The sequence below is a fragment of the Penicillium subrubescens genome (assembly GCF_028828155.1).
Source record: "Penicillium subrubescens strain IBT 31985 chromosome Unknown utg000006l_segment0_segment0, whole genome shotgun sequence".
NCBI classification, from domain to species: Eukaryota; Fungi; Ascomycota; class Eurotiomycetes; order Eurotiales; family Aspergillaceae; genus Penicillium; species Penicillium subrubescens.
Genome location: NW_026643156.1, coordinates 3,344,179 through 3,361,656, shown reverse-complemented (window position 1 = coordinate 3,361,656; position 17,478 = coordinate 3,344,179). Strand labels below are relative to the sequence as shown.

The 17,478-nt window shown below is 47.7% G+C and overlaps 5 protein-coding genes across 5 annotated transcripts; 2 read left to right on the top strand and 3 right to left on the bottom strand.

The window, feature by feature from the left end:
* Window positions 1-1,058: 1,058 nt before the first annotated feature.
* N7473_009732 (MFS transporter) lies at window positions 1,059-2,721 on the top strand (the record flags this gene model as incomplete). The annotated part of the gene is made up of 5 exons (XM_057155671.1): window positions 1,059-1,279; window positions 1,338-1,510; window positions 1,598-1,721; window positions 1,777-2,528; window positions 2,582-2,721. 5 exons carry the CDS (start codon window positions 1,059-1,061, stop codon window positions 2,719-2,721), a joined length of 1,410 nt encoding a protein of 469 aa, XP_057006801.1.
* A 765-nt stretch (window positions 2,722-3,486) lies between these two features.
* Window positions 3,487-4,260, bottom strand: N7473_009731 (FMN-binding negative transcriptional regulator; the record flags this gene model as incomplete). The annotated part of the gene is made up of 1 exon (XM_057155670.1): window positions 3,487-4,260. One exon carries the CDS (start codon window positions 4,258-4,260, stop codon window positions 3,487-3,489), a length of 774 nt encoding a protein of 257 aa, XP_057006800.1.
* Window positions 4,261-4,901: 641 nt separating this feature from the next.
* On the bottom strand, window positions 4,902-6,190 carry N7473_009730 (FAD-dependent oxidoreductase; the record flags this gene model as incomplete). Its single annotated transcript, XM_057155669.1, has 2 exons — window positions 4,902-6,110; window positions 6,173-6,190. The coding sequence occupies 2 exons, from the start codon at window positions 6,188-6,190 to the stop codon at window positions 4,902-4,904; spliced, it is 1,227 nt and encodes a 408-aa protein (XP_057006799.1).
* Window positions 6,191-11,636: 5,446 nt separating this feature from the next.
* N7473_009729 (MFS general substrate transporter) lies at window positions 11,637-12,574 on the bottom strand (the record flags this gene model as incomplete). The annotated part of the gene is made up of 3 exons (XM_057155668.1): window positions 11,637-11,965; window positions 12,033-12,391; window positions 12,447-12,574. 3 exons carry the CDS (start codon window positions 12,572-12,574, stop codon window positions 11,637-11,639), a joined length of 816 nt encoding a protein of 271 aa, XP_057006798.1.
* Window positions 12,575-14,564: 1,990 nt separating this feature from the next.
* On the top strand, window positions 14,565-16,822 carry N7473_009728 (CocE/NonD family hydrolase; the record flags this gene model as incomplete). Its single annotated transcript, XM_057155667.1, has 3 exons — window positions 14,565-14,858; window positions 14,925-15,633; window positions 15,690-16,822. The coding sequence occupies 3 exons, from the start codon at window positions 14,565-14,567 to the stop codon at window positions 16,820-16,822; spliced, it is 2,136 nt and encodes a 711-aa protein (XP_057006797.1).
* Window positions 16,823-17,478: the final 656 nt, after the last annotated feature.

Genomic DNA, 17,478 nt, shown 5'->3' with positions numbered 1-17,478 from the left:
AGAGAGAATCCATGTAGTAAACGAATCCTCTAATTGGGTCAGTTAAAGTCCGATCGGGCGTTTCTCAGCACGCGGAATCTGGCCGTGAACACGCGTAGGTAGAGTTGATAAAGGGATTTCGTAAAGCTTTGCTGCTGCGCGAATAGATTTTATGCTGCCGTTTTTAATATCATCAAGAGCTAATAACACATTTTTTCCTCCTGATTAGCTGATTTCTGCGAGGATTCAGTGCGAATTCGTGGCATGATAGGTGGCTGAAGCTGTGAGAGAGCAAACGTGGCATTTGGTTATTTTATTTATTTATTTATTTATTTATTTTGCAGTGCTGCTCACGTCATAGTTAATTGTCAAATGCTTCATCCAATCCAATTATGTCGCGCTGACTGCATCATAAAAAGTGGCATCCATTAGCCACCATGGGGAAACGAGTGTGACTGTGGCTAGAAGTAGGTGGCGCATGGCTGTTCAGCAACGTTCTTCCGATGCGGGCGAAATGAGTTGTCATCTAAGATTATCGGGATGTGAGCAGAATGAGAAACATATATAACAATTGCCTCCTCTTTCTTGTAGTGAATTATTATTATCACCACTCCGGGGGCATCGAGCCGTGGCCTAAAATTAAATTTCTTAAATCCCGAGGCTCGATCAGCTTAACAATCTTCATTCGAGTTCTTAGCACGATTAAACAAACATTAAATGCTTGTTGAATAATCATTTATTGCCTGGATCACCGACCGCGGTCCTGGCGTATCCCTTGCTAAGAAATGGATTTTGTTGAGTAATCGTAAAATGTCTCGGGAAAGAATCGGTACCTCGTGCCAGCCATTTGCCTAGTAGAGGAGTTTGGAAAGGGGACAAAATGACCACTCAACACCGTTGAATGCGTTTCCTACGATTTATCAGCTCGGCAGGGTGCAAATTGCGACACCGCGAGAAACGGAATACTAAAACCACTCTATCAATACCTGTTGACTGAAAGATTTGCTCATTACTCAATTCGAAACTCGTGTAACCGTCACTAGGCAGCTGCTTCTATCTGATACTCACGTCTCCGTATAATGGCGACAGTCGAAACCTCGCAACCGAAAAATCAGCAGAATGAGGCGGATGATGCGTCACCGTCCACCACGGCCCCTGGTGTCGGGACTGGAGATGACGAAAAAGTACAATCACCAGTTTCAAACGAAGACTGGGAGTATAGTTCTCAGAATCCGTACAACTGGTCCACGCAGTCAAAAGTCCTACAAGTTTTGATGATGGCATCTGCCGCTTTCACAACGTAAGAGAGCCTGGAACGATTTTCTGACATACGTCAAGTTAGCTAACTCGGCCCATAGCTCTGTGGGTGTGTCAATCCTATCTCCAGCTCACATTCAATTTATGGAAGAGTTTGGAGTGGGTAGCACAGTCGCTATACTACCCCTCTCGCTTTACGTGTTTGCACTGGGACTTGGCCCCGTTGTCGGCGGACCTTTATCTGAGACGGTGGGGAGGTACCCTGTATACCTGGGTACAGTGCTGCTTGGGTGCCTATTTACTCTGGGAGTTGGATTCAGTCATACTTTTGTAGGTGTTTGTGTTCTGCGTTTTTTGGCAGGGTTCTGCTTTGCCCCATCTCTGGCTATTGCTGGCGGCACCATCAACGAAACTTTCAAACCCGTCAAGCGTGCCCTTCCTTCCACGATTTTTATTCTGACTCCTTTTCTCGGACCTGGCCTCGGGTGAGTTGGACGACTTTACTTTCTCCCAATCATCTTTTGCTGATATTATCTCAAGACCGGTCATTGGCAGCTTTATTGTAAACCGCAAAGGCTGGCGGTGGACGCAGTGGACGATGATTTTCTTCGGCATTTTAACGATCATTATATCTCTTTTCGCTAAGGAGACATTCCATCCGGCCATTAAGCGTCGAGTCGCCAGTCAATTCGGTCGGGCATTATCTGAATCGCCGCCCCTGGCTTTCAAGCTTCGATTCTTTATGACAATTGCCCTCTTCCGTCCAATCCAAATGTTGCTAAGCGACCCAATCGTTGCTTTTATATGTCTCTATGTGGCTTGTCAATTCGCGACACTCTTTTCCTTTTTTGCTGCCGTTCCCCTCGTTTTCCAGGGAGTATATGGTTTTGGGATTGAAGACTCCGGTCTTGTGTTTCTCTCCATAGTAGTCGGATGTCTTCTTGGAGCCCTTACGGTACTTATTTGCGACGTACTTCTCTATCGACCTCGGGTTGCCGGATTTCCTGGTGGCCATATTCCACCAGAGTATCGCCTCTTCCCTGCCATGATCGGGAGTATCGGTCTTCCGACTGGACTATTCTGGTTGGGGTGGACAGCACGCGCAAATATATCTTGGACTAATCCAGTTGTGGCAATTATGATATTTGCATGGGGGAACCTATGTGTCTTCGTCAGCACCACGCAGTATATTGTTGACACTTACCATGGATTAACTGTTGCCAGTGCCATGAGTGCAAATAGTCTGGCGCGTTATGGACTTGCAGCTGCGTTCCCTCTCTTTACAATCCAAAGTGGGTATTCTTAATGACTACTTTGGGTTCTAAACTAATTTACTTTATTATAGTGTACACCAAGCTCGGCATTGGGTGGGCTTCGAGCCTCCTTGGTTTCATTGCTGTCGCTCTGTTACCGGTTCCTTGGCTGTTCTTTGTGAGTGGGCATAAATTGAGAAGAGTGAGCAGGTTTGAGACTGCAGACATTTAGATGAAATTGAATTTATATAAACAAAGTATAGACTATCTGTACAATTGCATGTTTTGGATCTGTGATACATATACTCGAGACTATGTGAACTTTGGAACTCTGGGAGAATACAATCGACTCCCGCGGGCTGCACACCTTCCCGGGCAGAGGTTTTCCCTTGCACGCAATGGATGTGTGAGCTTGAGGGGATGATACATGTCAACCCCAATGGGTTGCTACTCGTACCAAAACAAGGATGAACATCACGTCAATTGTTTTCTAGATGGTGCAACACTTTTATATGGCGAATCTCAGTCATTTATGTTGTCATTAGGCACCAGGATATTCAACATGCGTGGACCTCCGTTACACTGTAAGTTCATGGGTATTTCAACCCCCATGAGCGCCCTCATTTTATGTTCTTCAATCAATCAATCATATACTCAATTTCTCCCCTTTTGATTCCGTTGCATTGATTGGCCTATCTCCAAGTACTCCGTAGCTGTCACATAGTTGATAATACACTAATCATATAATATGTACATGAAGCTTTTCCTCTTCGAAGTTAAACCTCATCTCCAGCAGCATCTTCTGTTTTTGCCCATGGACTTCAAGCGTCTCGATTGCCATTGTTAAATCCTTAATTGATGCCATATCTTCCTCTGTACGGTACCAAAATTAACCATCCAAGTTCGTACTATCGCTCAACTACACTTGTTTTTCGTGCTTGATTCGTTTCAGATTGAGAGAGTGGAGATCTTGCGCCGGTTTCGCGATGTAGTGTATCTATAATTGCTTATTCTTCTCGGCCTCTTTCATCTCCCCTCGCTCCTTGACCAGCTCTGCAATATGAGTGCCAACATCCGAACCAAGGTTACTAAATCCCTGAATAACTCCTTCCCGATCACCCTGCCCCTTGTCCTGACTCATTTTGAATTTCCCCCCAATACTCTCAATAGCAACTTCAATGCCAATGGTATTCTTCTTCATAATCTCAATATACCGCTCCGGCGCATCAGACACACTCCACGGCCCCGGCTTTCCATCTTTACCCGTATATCCCATAACAGAAGTCTCGCACATCCGCGAGAGATCATGGATCTGCTGCGAAAGATACTCCGATGTCTCCGCAACCGACGAGTCAAAGTAAATAGTAGCCTTGCCGTAGACTTGCGCGGCAGCATAATTCCAGGTTGGTACTACCTTGCCCGTATCAGGCTTGGTTTCTGTGTAGAATTTGGGTGTAACGTAGTGGTGATGGGCACTAGTGAAGAGGATCATGACATCCTGTTGCAATTCTGTTGTGCCGGAGTTTGTACATGCTTCCATCATGGCTATAGATTGTGGATTTTGCCGGGCCATGTGGCCTCGTAGACGGCCCTGGACAGGTGCCTCGGGGTCGTCGGTATAAACGTCAAGCACCCATGGTACATGGCTGGATTGGAGGAAATGGTGGGTGGTGGAAGGGATGGCGGTGGTGATGATACCCAAAGGATTGGCCGTGATGAATTCGAAAAGAGCCTTGGTGGAGGACTCTGCATGGACAGCTCGGAGGTACATGGCTGATACTGGTGCTGGCTAGATCGAGCAAAAAAGAAGAACTCATGTTGCGGGAATAATTATCTTATGAGTGAGTCAACACATGAGTTTTTACGTACTCCAATTCTGATAGGACCAACCTCAGGCGACCCTGCGGAGAACACCGGAAGGCAATTATTGGCCTTCCAAGCGGCGATCTGGGCGGGTTACTCAGCACTAGACCTTGCAATAACTAATAACTAACGTAATTCCACCGTCCCTGGCCATCTCAAAATACCGTACTAAATATAAAATTTCTCACCTTCATATCCCAAGACTTGAAGCTTACACACAGCGGGCTGTGGAATTGGTCATTTAGGGACATTTATCTTTCGTCGATTGATGGTTTTCTTTGCTCTTCATTAAGTGGGGTATTGCAACTTGTAGCATTACTTCCTAAAAGCATAAGCTTTGTCACCTTGTTTTAAAAGCGCCCGTTCAGATATATAAATACATTTAAAATAATGGTACAGTCCTAAATCATGTACACACCTAGCCCAATCGGTTGTGTATCGTCCATTCCCTTGCTGGCGAGCATATGTAGTGAAATCACCTTTGCTGTCATCAAAATTGCTCCTCTTCGATATCGTAGGCCAGGGGTTTCTGTCCAATTCCCATTTTATCTAGTCCGATCGCCCCATAGATCCGCAGTCCCCACGACAAAGCCAATTCGTTAGCCCAGAGACGCATTGGCGTTTTCTTTTGCGAACATCGCCGTTTCGCTCTGCAGTCTGGAGCATCTGTTCAGTTCTGGCCTTGCGTTTACACTCGTATAATTGTAGGAGATCACCCAGGCTTCGAGAACTAGGGGCACCCAGGCTTCGAGAGTGGTGGTTCAGCAGCTTCGAAAACAAGAAGACGTCTTCCAGTGCCATTGATACACCTTGACTAGCGTGAGGGGGCATGGCGTGTGCTGCATCTCCAATGACAAGGCATCGCCCCTTGGACCAAGGCCCGCCGGGCATTATCTTGAAAATCGGGTAGAATTTCACCACGTCTGTCTTGCGCACGACATCTCTCAGCATGTTCACCCATGGGGAATCGGACTCCCCCAAAAGGGTAATGAAGGTGGACTTCAAGTTGTCGACCTCCATCTTGCCACGTTCCTCCCATCCATCGCGCGTGTCCCCGGATTTAGGCATAGCAATTTCACGCGAGAAGAACCAGTAAACCATATCACGAGCGGTTGTGGCGGGGCTGATCCCAAACATCCCATCTGAGGTCAATGTCGCGTGGAGGGCGTCCATCGAAGAAGCAGCAGGCGGGAGTTGAGACGTGGAAATCAAAGAGAAGACATTCGAAATGCCCGTGTACTGCGGTGTGCAGTCCGGGTCCACGTATAGCTTGCGTACGGTAGAGTGAATACCATCGCAGCCAAGGAGAAAGTCCCCCGTGTCGCTAGTGCCATCCGAGAAGAAGACGGTGACTTTATCGTTGTTTTCTTCAATTTTAGTGAGGCGTTTGTTGAAATGGATAGGTATGTCCCTTTCGCTGGCGGTGTTCAACAACACTTCCATTAGGTCAGTCCTCCGAATCCTCAGGTAGCCGAATCCAGTTTGCTGCCTGCTCCAGGACGCCATGTCCATCCGGCCCACTTCGTTGCCATTGAGAGAATGCAGGTTGAGCATCGACGTCTCTGACCCTTTTGCCATCATCGCATCACTGAGTCCCATGCGTTCGAGAAGTCGTAGGCCGTTAGACGGGATGCCTACGGCACCTCCCAGCGTGGTGGGCTCGCTGCGAACCTCGTAGACTGGGCATGAGATATTATTCCTCTCTTGTAGAACCAACGCTGCCGCAATGCCAGCGGGACCGCCGCCGATGATAATTACCTGGCGATCATCGAAATATCAGTCACTGACAGTTAAGGCGTTGTTCAAAATTGTCCACTTACTTTCTCGATGCCCGCCATTGCCACGGATACTGTTGGTATTGACAGTTGGTGTTGAGTTGGATTGGAGAAGGGGAATTGCAATTCGGTTGTATAATGTAGCTTTGTTGGAAATCATAGGGACTTAAGAACAAGCGCAGACGGGCCAAATCGGTATTACAGTGCAAGAGAAAAAGGTGGGTCCCTGAAGAACTTTATTTCTCGGTGTTTCGGAGTTTCAAAGTCTTGGCCTCATCCGCTTCCGGCAGGCCACGGAAACCATTGCATAGCCACAACGTTCACTCATTGAGCCTGAGGCTGAGTACCCTCACTAAATCGACGACAATCCAGATAGGAAAAGCCAGGCCTGCCCGGAGCAACCTGGAAGTCACCGGCCCCCTCTTGACTCAGAACTCCGCAGAGATCAACAGGACCACCCCTAGCGGAGAATGTTGGGAATCATGCCCCCATGATTATTTCGGATTTTACGGAGTATAAAGTTTTTCTATAATCCTCCTGTCACATGCCTAGAGATATAAATACCCCCCAGATCAGTTTAACGAACATGGTTGAAGTTTAACACCGATTTTCATTCATAAGTAGAGGTCGAGGCCTACCTGACCGTTTTCTGTCTAATATTGCCGACCCTACTCTCTTGTTTCTTAGTTACTCTTCCATAATCGTGGATATACGGTTAGATAGCACGACTTTATCGGTCTATAATAAGATCGATTGACTCGACCGTGCACGAACGCTTCATGTACACCCAAGGATTTATGCCGACCGCGTAAATCCGACAAGCACTTTTTTTAATAATGTGATGTAAAATATTATATAGATATATTATATACTGTCTAGTAGCTGTAGATATTAATTAAGTAGTTCTATTTTCTCTATTTTACGAAATAGTCCTAATTTAGGTAATTAAGAACGTTCCAGAGTTATACTTACCTAGTTCTACTGTAGATCCTAACAGAATCTTATCACGATGCTATTACTATATAAGCGTGCGCAATGAGCTGGATAATAGGTCCCGAAGCCCTAGCTGGTGATTCAGATGGGCCGAAATATAGGACCATTCTTGGTGGACATATAGTGTATTTAGCTCTGCCTGCTGCATTCCGACACCTTGTGATTATTAGCGTATATCTTCACGAGTACCGCCTACTACTACTTCCAATTACAACTAATCGTTTCACGGTCATCTAAATTCATACTTACGAGTAACCCACACCACTCTGACCTAAATAGAGAGCATTAGTGACTATCACTACAAATTATTATGTATTAAGGCACATGGCCCACCAATATCGTCAGGCCAGCTTCTACCCACATTTAGATACACTCGCTGCTCACATGTTTACGGGTCCCTTTTCGTATATTAGAGCTAACCACTACGACCGGTACAAACGAATTTTTGGTCCGGTTTGGTTTGCCGCATTCCAGTTCACGCTTTTTTATCTACCTTCGGCTTGGACAGAAAGGTAGCCATGTGTGCGTAGTGGATCCTTTTTATGATATGTTCCCGCTGGCTTGCGAGTTAAGTTAGATACTCGGTTGCAGAGTAAATATTAACTCACAGATGGATAAGGCCTTGGATCCATAATTTTCATTTTGTGACGTACTTCTGCTCTCTGATATATCTCCTAATCGAAAAGGGCGGCTAACTCAAGAGGACCCTTCTTACGCAGATCTGAAGTTACCAGTCCAACGATACTAATCTCTATACTGTGAAAATTGGCATGTGTGGTGTGTAGTGCTTGTTGTTGAACCCTACTACTGTAGACATTCCACCTGTATTTAGATCTCCCCTCATGATCTCTCCACCTTTCTTCCCACGCTTCGTTGTTTCGCAAAACTGACTACGTGTCTGATCTTCATCTTTTCGTACCACAGCGTAACATATACCACCACAAGCAGCATAGTCCTAAATGCTTTAATGATGCACAGTGGACCCAACCATTTCTTCCTCATATGTACCTATTGCCTAACAAGTTTCTAGGAAGGCCAGGACTGCCTTCACCATACGTCTGTTGTGGTACCTTAAGATGAAATCCACGCAGGCTGCGCGTGCGTCTCACCAAGGACTTCTGCAAGAACAGGGCCGTTCCTTTACCAAAACCAGGTCCGATTCGACGTCGACAAGTATACTCTCACGTCCAGCACAATCCCGCCCAAACTTCACGCAGGAATACAGAAGGGTCTTTGGTGTCCCCTCGCCTGTGGTCACCTTGTGACCGAGGGCATGCTCGTATCCGCCAGGAAAGAGTCTCTTCCACACGGCTACCGCGTCCTCTGCCAAGTATGGGCTACTCCATACTTCGCTTAACAATGGACTAAGCAGCTTCGTAAGCTTAATGATTATCGTCCAGCGTTAGGTGCGCTTGAGTCCGCTAGCATCGTCAACCAGGTCGAGACTAAAAAGGCCGCATTGAACTGACTAGCGCAAAGATAGTATGGGCAGCGTCAAGGCTAAGGGCAAACAATGTGAGCCAACAGGCTCGCTGTTAACAGTCCACCAGCGCTGTAGCCGTCGAGGATGATGGTTTGACTTGGATGCCATTCTCATCGAAGTGAAACTTGAGACCGGCCACAGCTTGGACCAGGGGCCGAGTGAATACTACGCTTTACTTGCCAGCGCACAGCGCATCACAAACGGGATGTGCCCATCTGCTCGTATCGGCAAGTGGTATCAATCGTCATGTGAGTGAAATATTGTAGGTCCAGCTTATTGCGCCACGAGAGGCGTGATAACATGCCACATCGGAGGTGAGGTTTCAATTTTTTGTCAATGGTAGCGCCCCCTGAACACTATTGTCCACATTCCTTCGGTGACAGTATTGCTAGATCCTGCGGCCTGCCTTGTCGGAGGCATGCGTGATCGGATGGCACGTTGAAAGTCTCTCAAGATGCCAGAAGGTAGGCAAGCGAAAGCTTCTGACGCCATTTTAGCGCAGAAACTTTGCCATGCAATACACATTTTGGCGCATAATAGGTCATACAGCGGACGACTGCGTACGAACTAGTTAGCAATCCCATAGCAAAGTTATTGAAATGGAGGAATGGGGGTTAGACATTCCCAGTAACGCTATCCTCCAAACCAAAGAAAGCTTATCAAAGAGGCTCATGGTCTTAAGTACTATTCTGCTACTTAGAAAGGTCTAATGAGACGAAGAAACAACTCTCGTGGATGAATATCATCTTGGGCCGAATCTTTTGCGTAGGATCCTTGTCTATCTTAACTTTCTTCCTCGTTACTGCACCCGTCTGGACCATTGATCATTACAACAATCATATGAAAATGTGCCATCTCCGTGAAAACCTGCTCAGTCCCTCGCCTAAAGGCCGGCGTTAGACAACGCCTCCAGAAATCGAGAGGATGTACAGGAACCCGCCGCTAGGGGTGAACCTGAGGAGCCTTGGGGGGCAGATATCTTCAGTGCATGTGGAATGTGTACTACCAGCTCGGCCGGTACACAGGGGATGAATAGTTTGACCACGATCGTCTGGTCCTCAGCATCCTCTGCATCCAAGGAAAGGGCCCGCCAAGATTTGCCCCAGGGGCCTACGGGGTCGACATTGCACGAACAGTTGAAGGCGCGCTGTGGAATAACCTACCCTTCCTGCTTAACGATATGAACGACTTCTGGATCGAAATTGTGCATCATGGCCGGGCGCTTACTGCCTGAACTTTACGCCCTTCTAGGCTAAGGTGACGTTAACCTGAGTCAGCCAAGACATATGTCCGTCGCCCTTGCCGTATTTTGCAGTATATTCGAGGGGGCATGACACCTTCGCGCCGCGGAGGAGCCGGACAACGACGTTGTGAGACGGACCATGAGGGACCTTGTCATGGTGCACTTATTGCAAACAGCTTCGGCGGGAATAAGTAAGGCCGGGTACAACCTTGTTCAACTCTCAGAGGTCTGTTGAAATGGATGCCCCGGCGCGGTTGGGCAGGGTGGCAGGATGTTCGTGGAGACAGGGTTTACGAAGCAATCACCGACCGGCCTGACAGCAGGGATGAATGGACTGGCTCAAGCGAGTCCATTAATTTCGTAGGGCGCACGAGAGGCTAATACGAAACGCCTCAAAGAGTATGCCACCGATGCCATTCATGGTCTCAAACTTGGAGGAAAGGTACTCTCATATTTTGTGGGTTCACCAGACTGATTGGGACATCTTGCGTCAACATAATCATTTGCTATGCCTGAGGAAACTCGTTAAGAGCGAGGGCCTGCCGGAGGATTAGAATACCTTGAAGTTAGCGTGGCCCGGAATGAACAGCAATATAGCCAACTTAAAGGTTCATTTGGATGATGGAATCTAACTGATCAGTGGCCCATTTCGTGTCAGTGGACCGGCAGCTTGCAAGTGATTTGCTCCTAAGAAAGTGTCTAAAGGTTTAACAAGGCTGCCTTTCAATTACCTCGGTCTGCCCCGATGTTTTACTCTGACAATTGGCAAAGTCGAGGTGCTGAGACCTCAATTCTGTCCGGGATATGGAGTCGGGGGGTAAATCACTCGCCAGACGAACGTGACCTCGTGGATTGTGTTCTATGTATTTTGTTTGAATAGCTTCGATTTTCAAGCTTTTACCAAAAACGCATTCAGTAGAGTGTCTTGACCGGTTATTCAGGTATTGTACACATATACCAGGAAAAGATGAGGTGAACAAGATCAGATGCCAAGTAATAGGGGTACAAAGTTTAGCACGACTTTTTCCTCTTCCCTCGGCTATAGTGCTAGATTTCACTTTAGCCACTGCATTCATGTTTGCATATTCAACCTTACTACGTAAAAAGGTCTGAAACGGATAAACTGAATAATAGAGAAGTATTTCCAGCCTCTGATTCGGCACAAAAACGGCTAAGCTAGTCTTTGCCATTCCGAACACTAAAGAATATGGCGAAAAGAGTTAGGCAAGTCCCGATAAAAACCGAACAAGTGGCGAATAATTCTAAACCCAGAAAGTTTCCATTTTGTCGGGTTAAAATAGCACCAAGGATGGGTAGTCCGGTAAGATTGCTATTGGCCCAAATGTCAGCAACTTATACACGGCGATTATCTTAGGGGGGACCTACGACAGTCCCTGGACTGTTTGAAAGCTCCCAATCCGTTGCCCCAGTTGCTCCAGCTTCCCGGCCTTCGCAGCACACGGAATCAGAAGGGATATATATGCTCCACTCACGAAGCCATATATGGAAGCAAACATAATGATCCCTGGATGAGATCTATAAAAATCGAATGGCAACCAAAGACATAGAATCGTCACTCCAGTGAGGAACGCTGCACAGACTATGACGTTCATGTGTCCAATTCGATCCCCAAGATACCCTGGGAGAATACGTCCGACCATGGATGTGGCACTGGTTACCTGTTAGCATAGGATTTTCGTATGCTGTATGCTCGGAAGATTAGAGAGAAGGCCACAGACTTCATGATGGATATCAGGTATAGCGATAATGAGGAAGAAAATCCCCTATCCCTAGCCATCTGAGGTAGATAATCGAACGGCGCCCAGAGGCCCCACCTTGGAAATCGTCAGCCTCCAATTGTGGCTTCCACTTAGCTGAAGGGAAACCAACATTACAAAAAAAGCACCAAGGGTGTATAACGAAAATGTTTTATCTTTGAAAACACTAACGTCAAACCATGACGAGCCAGAATCCCACTTCTTCCGTGGCAGTCGGCTGGTTACGAGGAAACAAGAGGTCGCTAGCAAGATCCCAATAAACAGGGCAGTGTAGCGGATGGTATTAATAAATCCAACATCCTTTTTGACTATGTTGAAGAAGATTGGGAAAATAACCCCTCCTAATTTGTATAAGATTGTCAGTCATAGTCAAGAGAAGCCCTTCATAGGCCCAGGAAAAATTATTACCAAGACTACTTCCCGAAATAGCGATGCCGGTAGCAAGACCCCGGCGTCTTACAAACCAATGTCCAACGCAAACTAAGGAGGTAGTGAAGATCCCGCCCGCCCCAAGCCCAAACCCCAGCCCTTGAGCCAAGAATATCTGGTAGTAACTTGTGCTCAGGCTCGTCATACACAGTGAAAAGACGCACAGTACGCTGCATGGAAGCAAGACTGGCGCTGGTCCGTATGTGTCGACCAGGTGGCCGAACAGGGAACCAGGCGCCCACATCAGCGAAAGCTGGACGGAAAAGATCCATGCAATCTCTGACGATGTGTAAGCGCTGAGTAATGTTTCTTCGTAGGTAGTTTGGAAAACACCAATCCTGTATATGGTTAGAAACAAAAGAGGGAGAGAACAATGGTCATGCGCGTACTTACGCGTTGAGGAAACCAAAAGTACTGAAGAGGCAGAAGAAGGCACCAGTCACACACAACCACCCCTTGCGGCCTTCCTCGGGAACAAGAATCAGCTGACGGTCACTATCCGGCCCTAATTGGTGTGCCATCCTGTTTCTCAGACGACTACGAATTCGTGGACTGGCTTCTCTGGTCAGTTGTGGCTGCTATAAGTTGTCAGTATTCGACTTTGTTTTTCAGTATTAGCTAAAGAACTGCCATTTGGTTGGGCCCACTAGGAAACTCCGAGACCAAAGAGTTTCTTGAAAATTACCGAGCTTCCGAAAGCTCAGACTAAGTTCTGAGAAAATAGACATCATAAACCCACAATCCGGTTATTACTTCACCGAAAGGTATTGCATGGGCTAGAAATATAAGCTGACTAGTCAGTCTGAGACTTCAATTGCGATGATCTAAAACTCGTTGTGGGCTTGCCGAGGTCAGAGCGATATGACCAGTTGCTGCGGACTTTCGGACATTCGCGCAACTTCCGTAAATCCGGAACCCCCGACGGGCTACTTCTGCGTAATAGGCCTCTTACACAGGCTATGAAACCTGGTTCATAGTCCCCGTAGACTAAACCGCTTTCGAGTAGGTGACCTCGGAAAGTTGATCCAATGCGGAGCCGGGATCGGTATTCGAGTCCGTCTCTCTTCTGCGGCGTTCTATGTATGCCCTGCATGAAAGTATTTCTAGGTCAGACGACTTGTGCTTGCCTGTGGTATTTCGCGTTCGTTGTGGCCCATGAAGTGTTGAATTAGGTGGTTCAATACTGCCGGGATCGTCACCAACGGTATACGCTAGCAGCAACTGATCTTTACGTCTGATTAATTGAGTCAAACCCTTGTACTGTTGATCACTGAGCCTCAAATGGCCCGACTCTGGCTCCAAGCTTTTAAATTGAGAAAGTAAGAAACTCTTGTCTTGTGCAAGTAGAGCCTGGTCGTATTGCCATTCTTTTACAATCTAGTGTTTGCTGAACCTGGCGAAAGCATATGAAACTTCTTGCTTAGCTTTCCATGTAAAGTGCGGTTGTTCCCTGTCCTTAAGATCTACGTTCTGCTAGAAGTAGCTTCCAAGTTCACTCGCCTTCCGCTCTAGTCTTACAGTTTATATGAACATTCCTCGCGTGAAAGCCGCTGGCCGATGTAGCCGACTACGTACTTCACATTAAAGGGAGTGACATACCAGTCACGATCGTTCCACGCCTAGTCTGCAGCAAGACATTATACAGCCCACAGATGCGCTGTTCAGAGAGCGAGACCAGATGCAGCGCATTCTCTGGCACGTACATGCCATACATATTAGATGTGTTCGGTGTTAGCACTCGGACATAGCGAAACCTCCCCGCTAAATCGTGCTGGCACGGTTTTCGCACACGCCGACTGCCCCGCGAACCTCCGATTCGGGTAAGGCATGTCCATGTAAAGGACGCAGTGTACTATGATATCGTAGGATCTAGAACTTGAGTAGTTAACCTGATTAAATGGTACCGGGGTTTAAGACAGGAGATCTACGTAGCGGCCCTAAGTGATGCGTTGAATTCGGAAATCCATGTTGCGAAGTTCCGAGTGGCAATCGATCACGAGAACCAGGGCTAGAAACCCCTCCAGTCTACGTATATACACAAAGGGGTCAGAGTTGTCCTCGCGAAACAGCGAATCAGAAAGAGCCGAAACTCCGACAGGCGCTAACATCCTTAGGTGAAAATGTCCGAATATCCGAAGTTAAGGCACAGCTCTGGAAAGTCAGTTTCCATCGCGTAGCCAAGGAACAATGCAAAGTAAGATCAGGCACAATTGCCGTGATGCTCCAGAATTACAAGTTCAGAAGCACAGAGAGCCCGCTGAGAGGCCCTTCCGGGATGACAAAGGGACTCGAATTTCTGCAAAAAAGAATCACGTAATTAGAACTCTCCGATAGTCCTCTTAAGATGATCCCGCCTTCGGAATTATTCTTGTTGCCGGGACATCCTGAATTGTTAGACGAATGGGCCGCTAAATTTTCCACCGCATACATATATATTGATAGCAGTAATATCGCCAAAGCGGGAATGACTTTCGTGGGGCATATTGCAAACCAGTATTCTTCCTTTACACTATGAGCGCACAGGGTATCTTTTCCGACGTTGTCGGGCTCTCGTATCATTGTAACTCCACTATTGGTGTTACCGCGACGGACTGCACATACTCCTATGATGATGGTGCCGTCGTTACGTTCTCTATTGGAGACCTGGTAATCGGACAGTCTGTTGGCAAGAACTTCCTTACCATCTACGACCTGGTCCCCATTGAAACGTCCTATTCCGATCCCAAATTGATCAATCGAGCGAGGCTTCTCTTCAGCTTTACCACGGGTCAAGGATTAGAAGCCCCGATTATTATTGATAGCAAGGTCGGTCATCCAAGGGAGTTATAATTACCCAATCAGTCGCTAACCAGATTTCCTGCTACCCAAAAGATTCGAGAGGCTATCAAGAAGTATGCTTCTCAGATCGATTTGGATTCTCGCAACTTGTCAGACATTGATGTCCCTCTCGCCGGTATCTGCAATGAGTTGGGCCTTTTTCCCAAGACCGTGTCGCATACTCGAAACCATCTGCGACGTTACGAAGCGGGCTTCAAGGTAATGCGCGATTTGAAGATCCCCACGCAGGATGGAAGCTATGTACTGGGAGATGTGTACTTGCCTCTGCAACCGGAAAAGAGATATCCTGTCTTAGTTAGCTGCACCATATATGGCCGTCGGGTTTTCTATTCCGGCCCAAACCTGGAGAGCCAGGATGAAATTGCCGCTTTTGAGCGGGCTGAGGATGAGTGGCATTCAACTGCCTCCACCGTCGAAATACAAGTTCCGAGAGAACCCTGGGGCAAAAGCTGGGCATTGCAAAGAGGCTTCGAAAATATTGGGACCTTCAACACTTTCACTTACGTGCCCCGCGGGTATGCAATGGTGAAAGTTGATCCGAGGGGCGTGTCCCAGACACCGGGTACTAGAGGTATACCAGGCCAGATTACCAGCGATTTCCGTGATGCTGTCGAATGGGCCGCCGAGCAGAGCTGGAGCGACGGTAATGTTGCTATGGTCGGAAGCTCTTACGGTGCGAATACCCAGTGGGATGTTGCGCGCTTGAAGCCCAAGGGGCTGAAGTGTTTCGTGCCTTATGCGAGTGAGTTTCTGAATGACGAAAGGGGCTATTTGGGCCACTGACTATTTTGGCTACAGCGGATCTCGATTTATATCGTGAAGCGGCTTATACTGGAGGGATCCCTGCCATCACTTACCTGGCCGATTGGTTTTCTCGGGTCCAAGCATGCTCACCTCAATGGGGGGAAAGTACGGACCTTATGCAGTTGATGAACGAACATCCCTTCTATGACGCAATTTGGGAAATGACCAATAAAAGTTTGGACCAGTGTGACATACCTTGTTTCCTAGCCGCTGCTCAAATTTTCATGATCCACGGCCGAGGTGCGTATGAAGCGTGGAGAGCCTGCAATGCAGAAAACACTCACCTCCAGCTCGTTGCGCGCGACTATTATCCCTGGCCTAGCCGTGAATCTGCAGGGAAGATAATGCAATTCCTTGACCACCACCTGAAGGGAAATGAACATCCGAAGCCGGAGACAGTCGGAATCCACGTCCGACTGGGGCACGGAAGATGGTATTGGCGGAAGGAAAAGACCTGGCCGGTACCTGGTATTCAGTACAAGAAATGGCATCTGACAGCAGAGGGAATGCTTGCGACGGACCCGGGCCAAGATCCGGCCACGGAGTTTGCCTATTCCACCAAAGCGCCGGTGACGGGCAAGTCGGGGGTTAGCTTTTACTCTTCTCCTTTTGAGGAAGATGTCGAATTCGCGGGTCACTTTAGTGCAACCCTGAGTATCTCCTCGTCTGCGCCTGAAGCGGACGTGGTGGTGACTTTATGGCCCGTGCATGGAGACGGGCAGGTGGTCCCATTGGGCGCAAGGGGCCAGCCTGAACCACTGGCGAAAGGCTTCCTGCGTGCAAGCCATCGCAAGACCGATGGCGCTAAAACGCTCCCGGAAAGGCCATGGCACACACATACAAAGGCTGACAATGCGCCACTACACCCCGGTGAGGCGGTCCAGATTGATGTTGAAATCTACCCGGCGGCAGCAAAGATCCGGAAGGGATGGAAGCTCCGAGTCGATATTACCCCTTCCGAGGATCAACCTGACATCCCAGGCTACATCAAGCCAGATTTTAGAGTGATGTATGGCGAAGTTCATGAGAAGGGGACAAATACCATCCTTGTTGGAGGAGGTCGAACTAATTATGTGCTTTGCCCTGTGGTGCCGCCAAAGGAGGACTATCCTAATGTGATTCTTTGATTGCACAGCCGGTTTCTCTGCGCCTGTGCCACTTCTCTCCGGAGCTCTTCTGTCACTTTTTTGAACAACTAAGCTTGAATCACTGCACACCATCCCTTACTATCGTTGCTGTACAGGTACAAATCATAATTTCCCGGTTAGATAAAAAGCCTCGACAAATGTCCCCATCCGGAGCGCAGGTAGACCAACTTCTTTCTACGCTCGTGCCGATTTTTGTAGTCAAGAAGGGGTCCCGAGCGAGGCTAGATGGCGTAGATAAATCCTATGATAGCTTCTAGACCACAAGTTCGTTGCTGAGTGGAAGGACGTGGTAGAAATGCTGATACAGAGCCGGTTGAAGCTGAGGGACATCAGATCGACTTGGCGACGAGGATGCGGCACGAAATAGGCTTATCAGGTCATTTTTAGAAGTAAGGACCCTCGCAAACAGTGCAGACTGAACTGCTTGCTAGAAGCAAAGCGACGGGTCTGGTGGAAAGGCCTAAGCAGTTTTAAGATCAGGTGCGCCCGGCCTGAGAATACGTAGTTAAAATAGTGTGTTAGTAAATGGAGATCACTTTCGATCGACGTTGGAGTATTCTAAACTGCTTAGTAATGAATAATTATTAATAACGTTAACGTAACTAGTTAACTACTTAGCACATGTGCGGAGTACG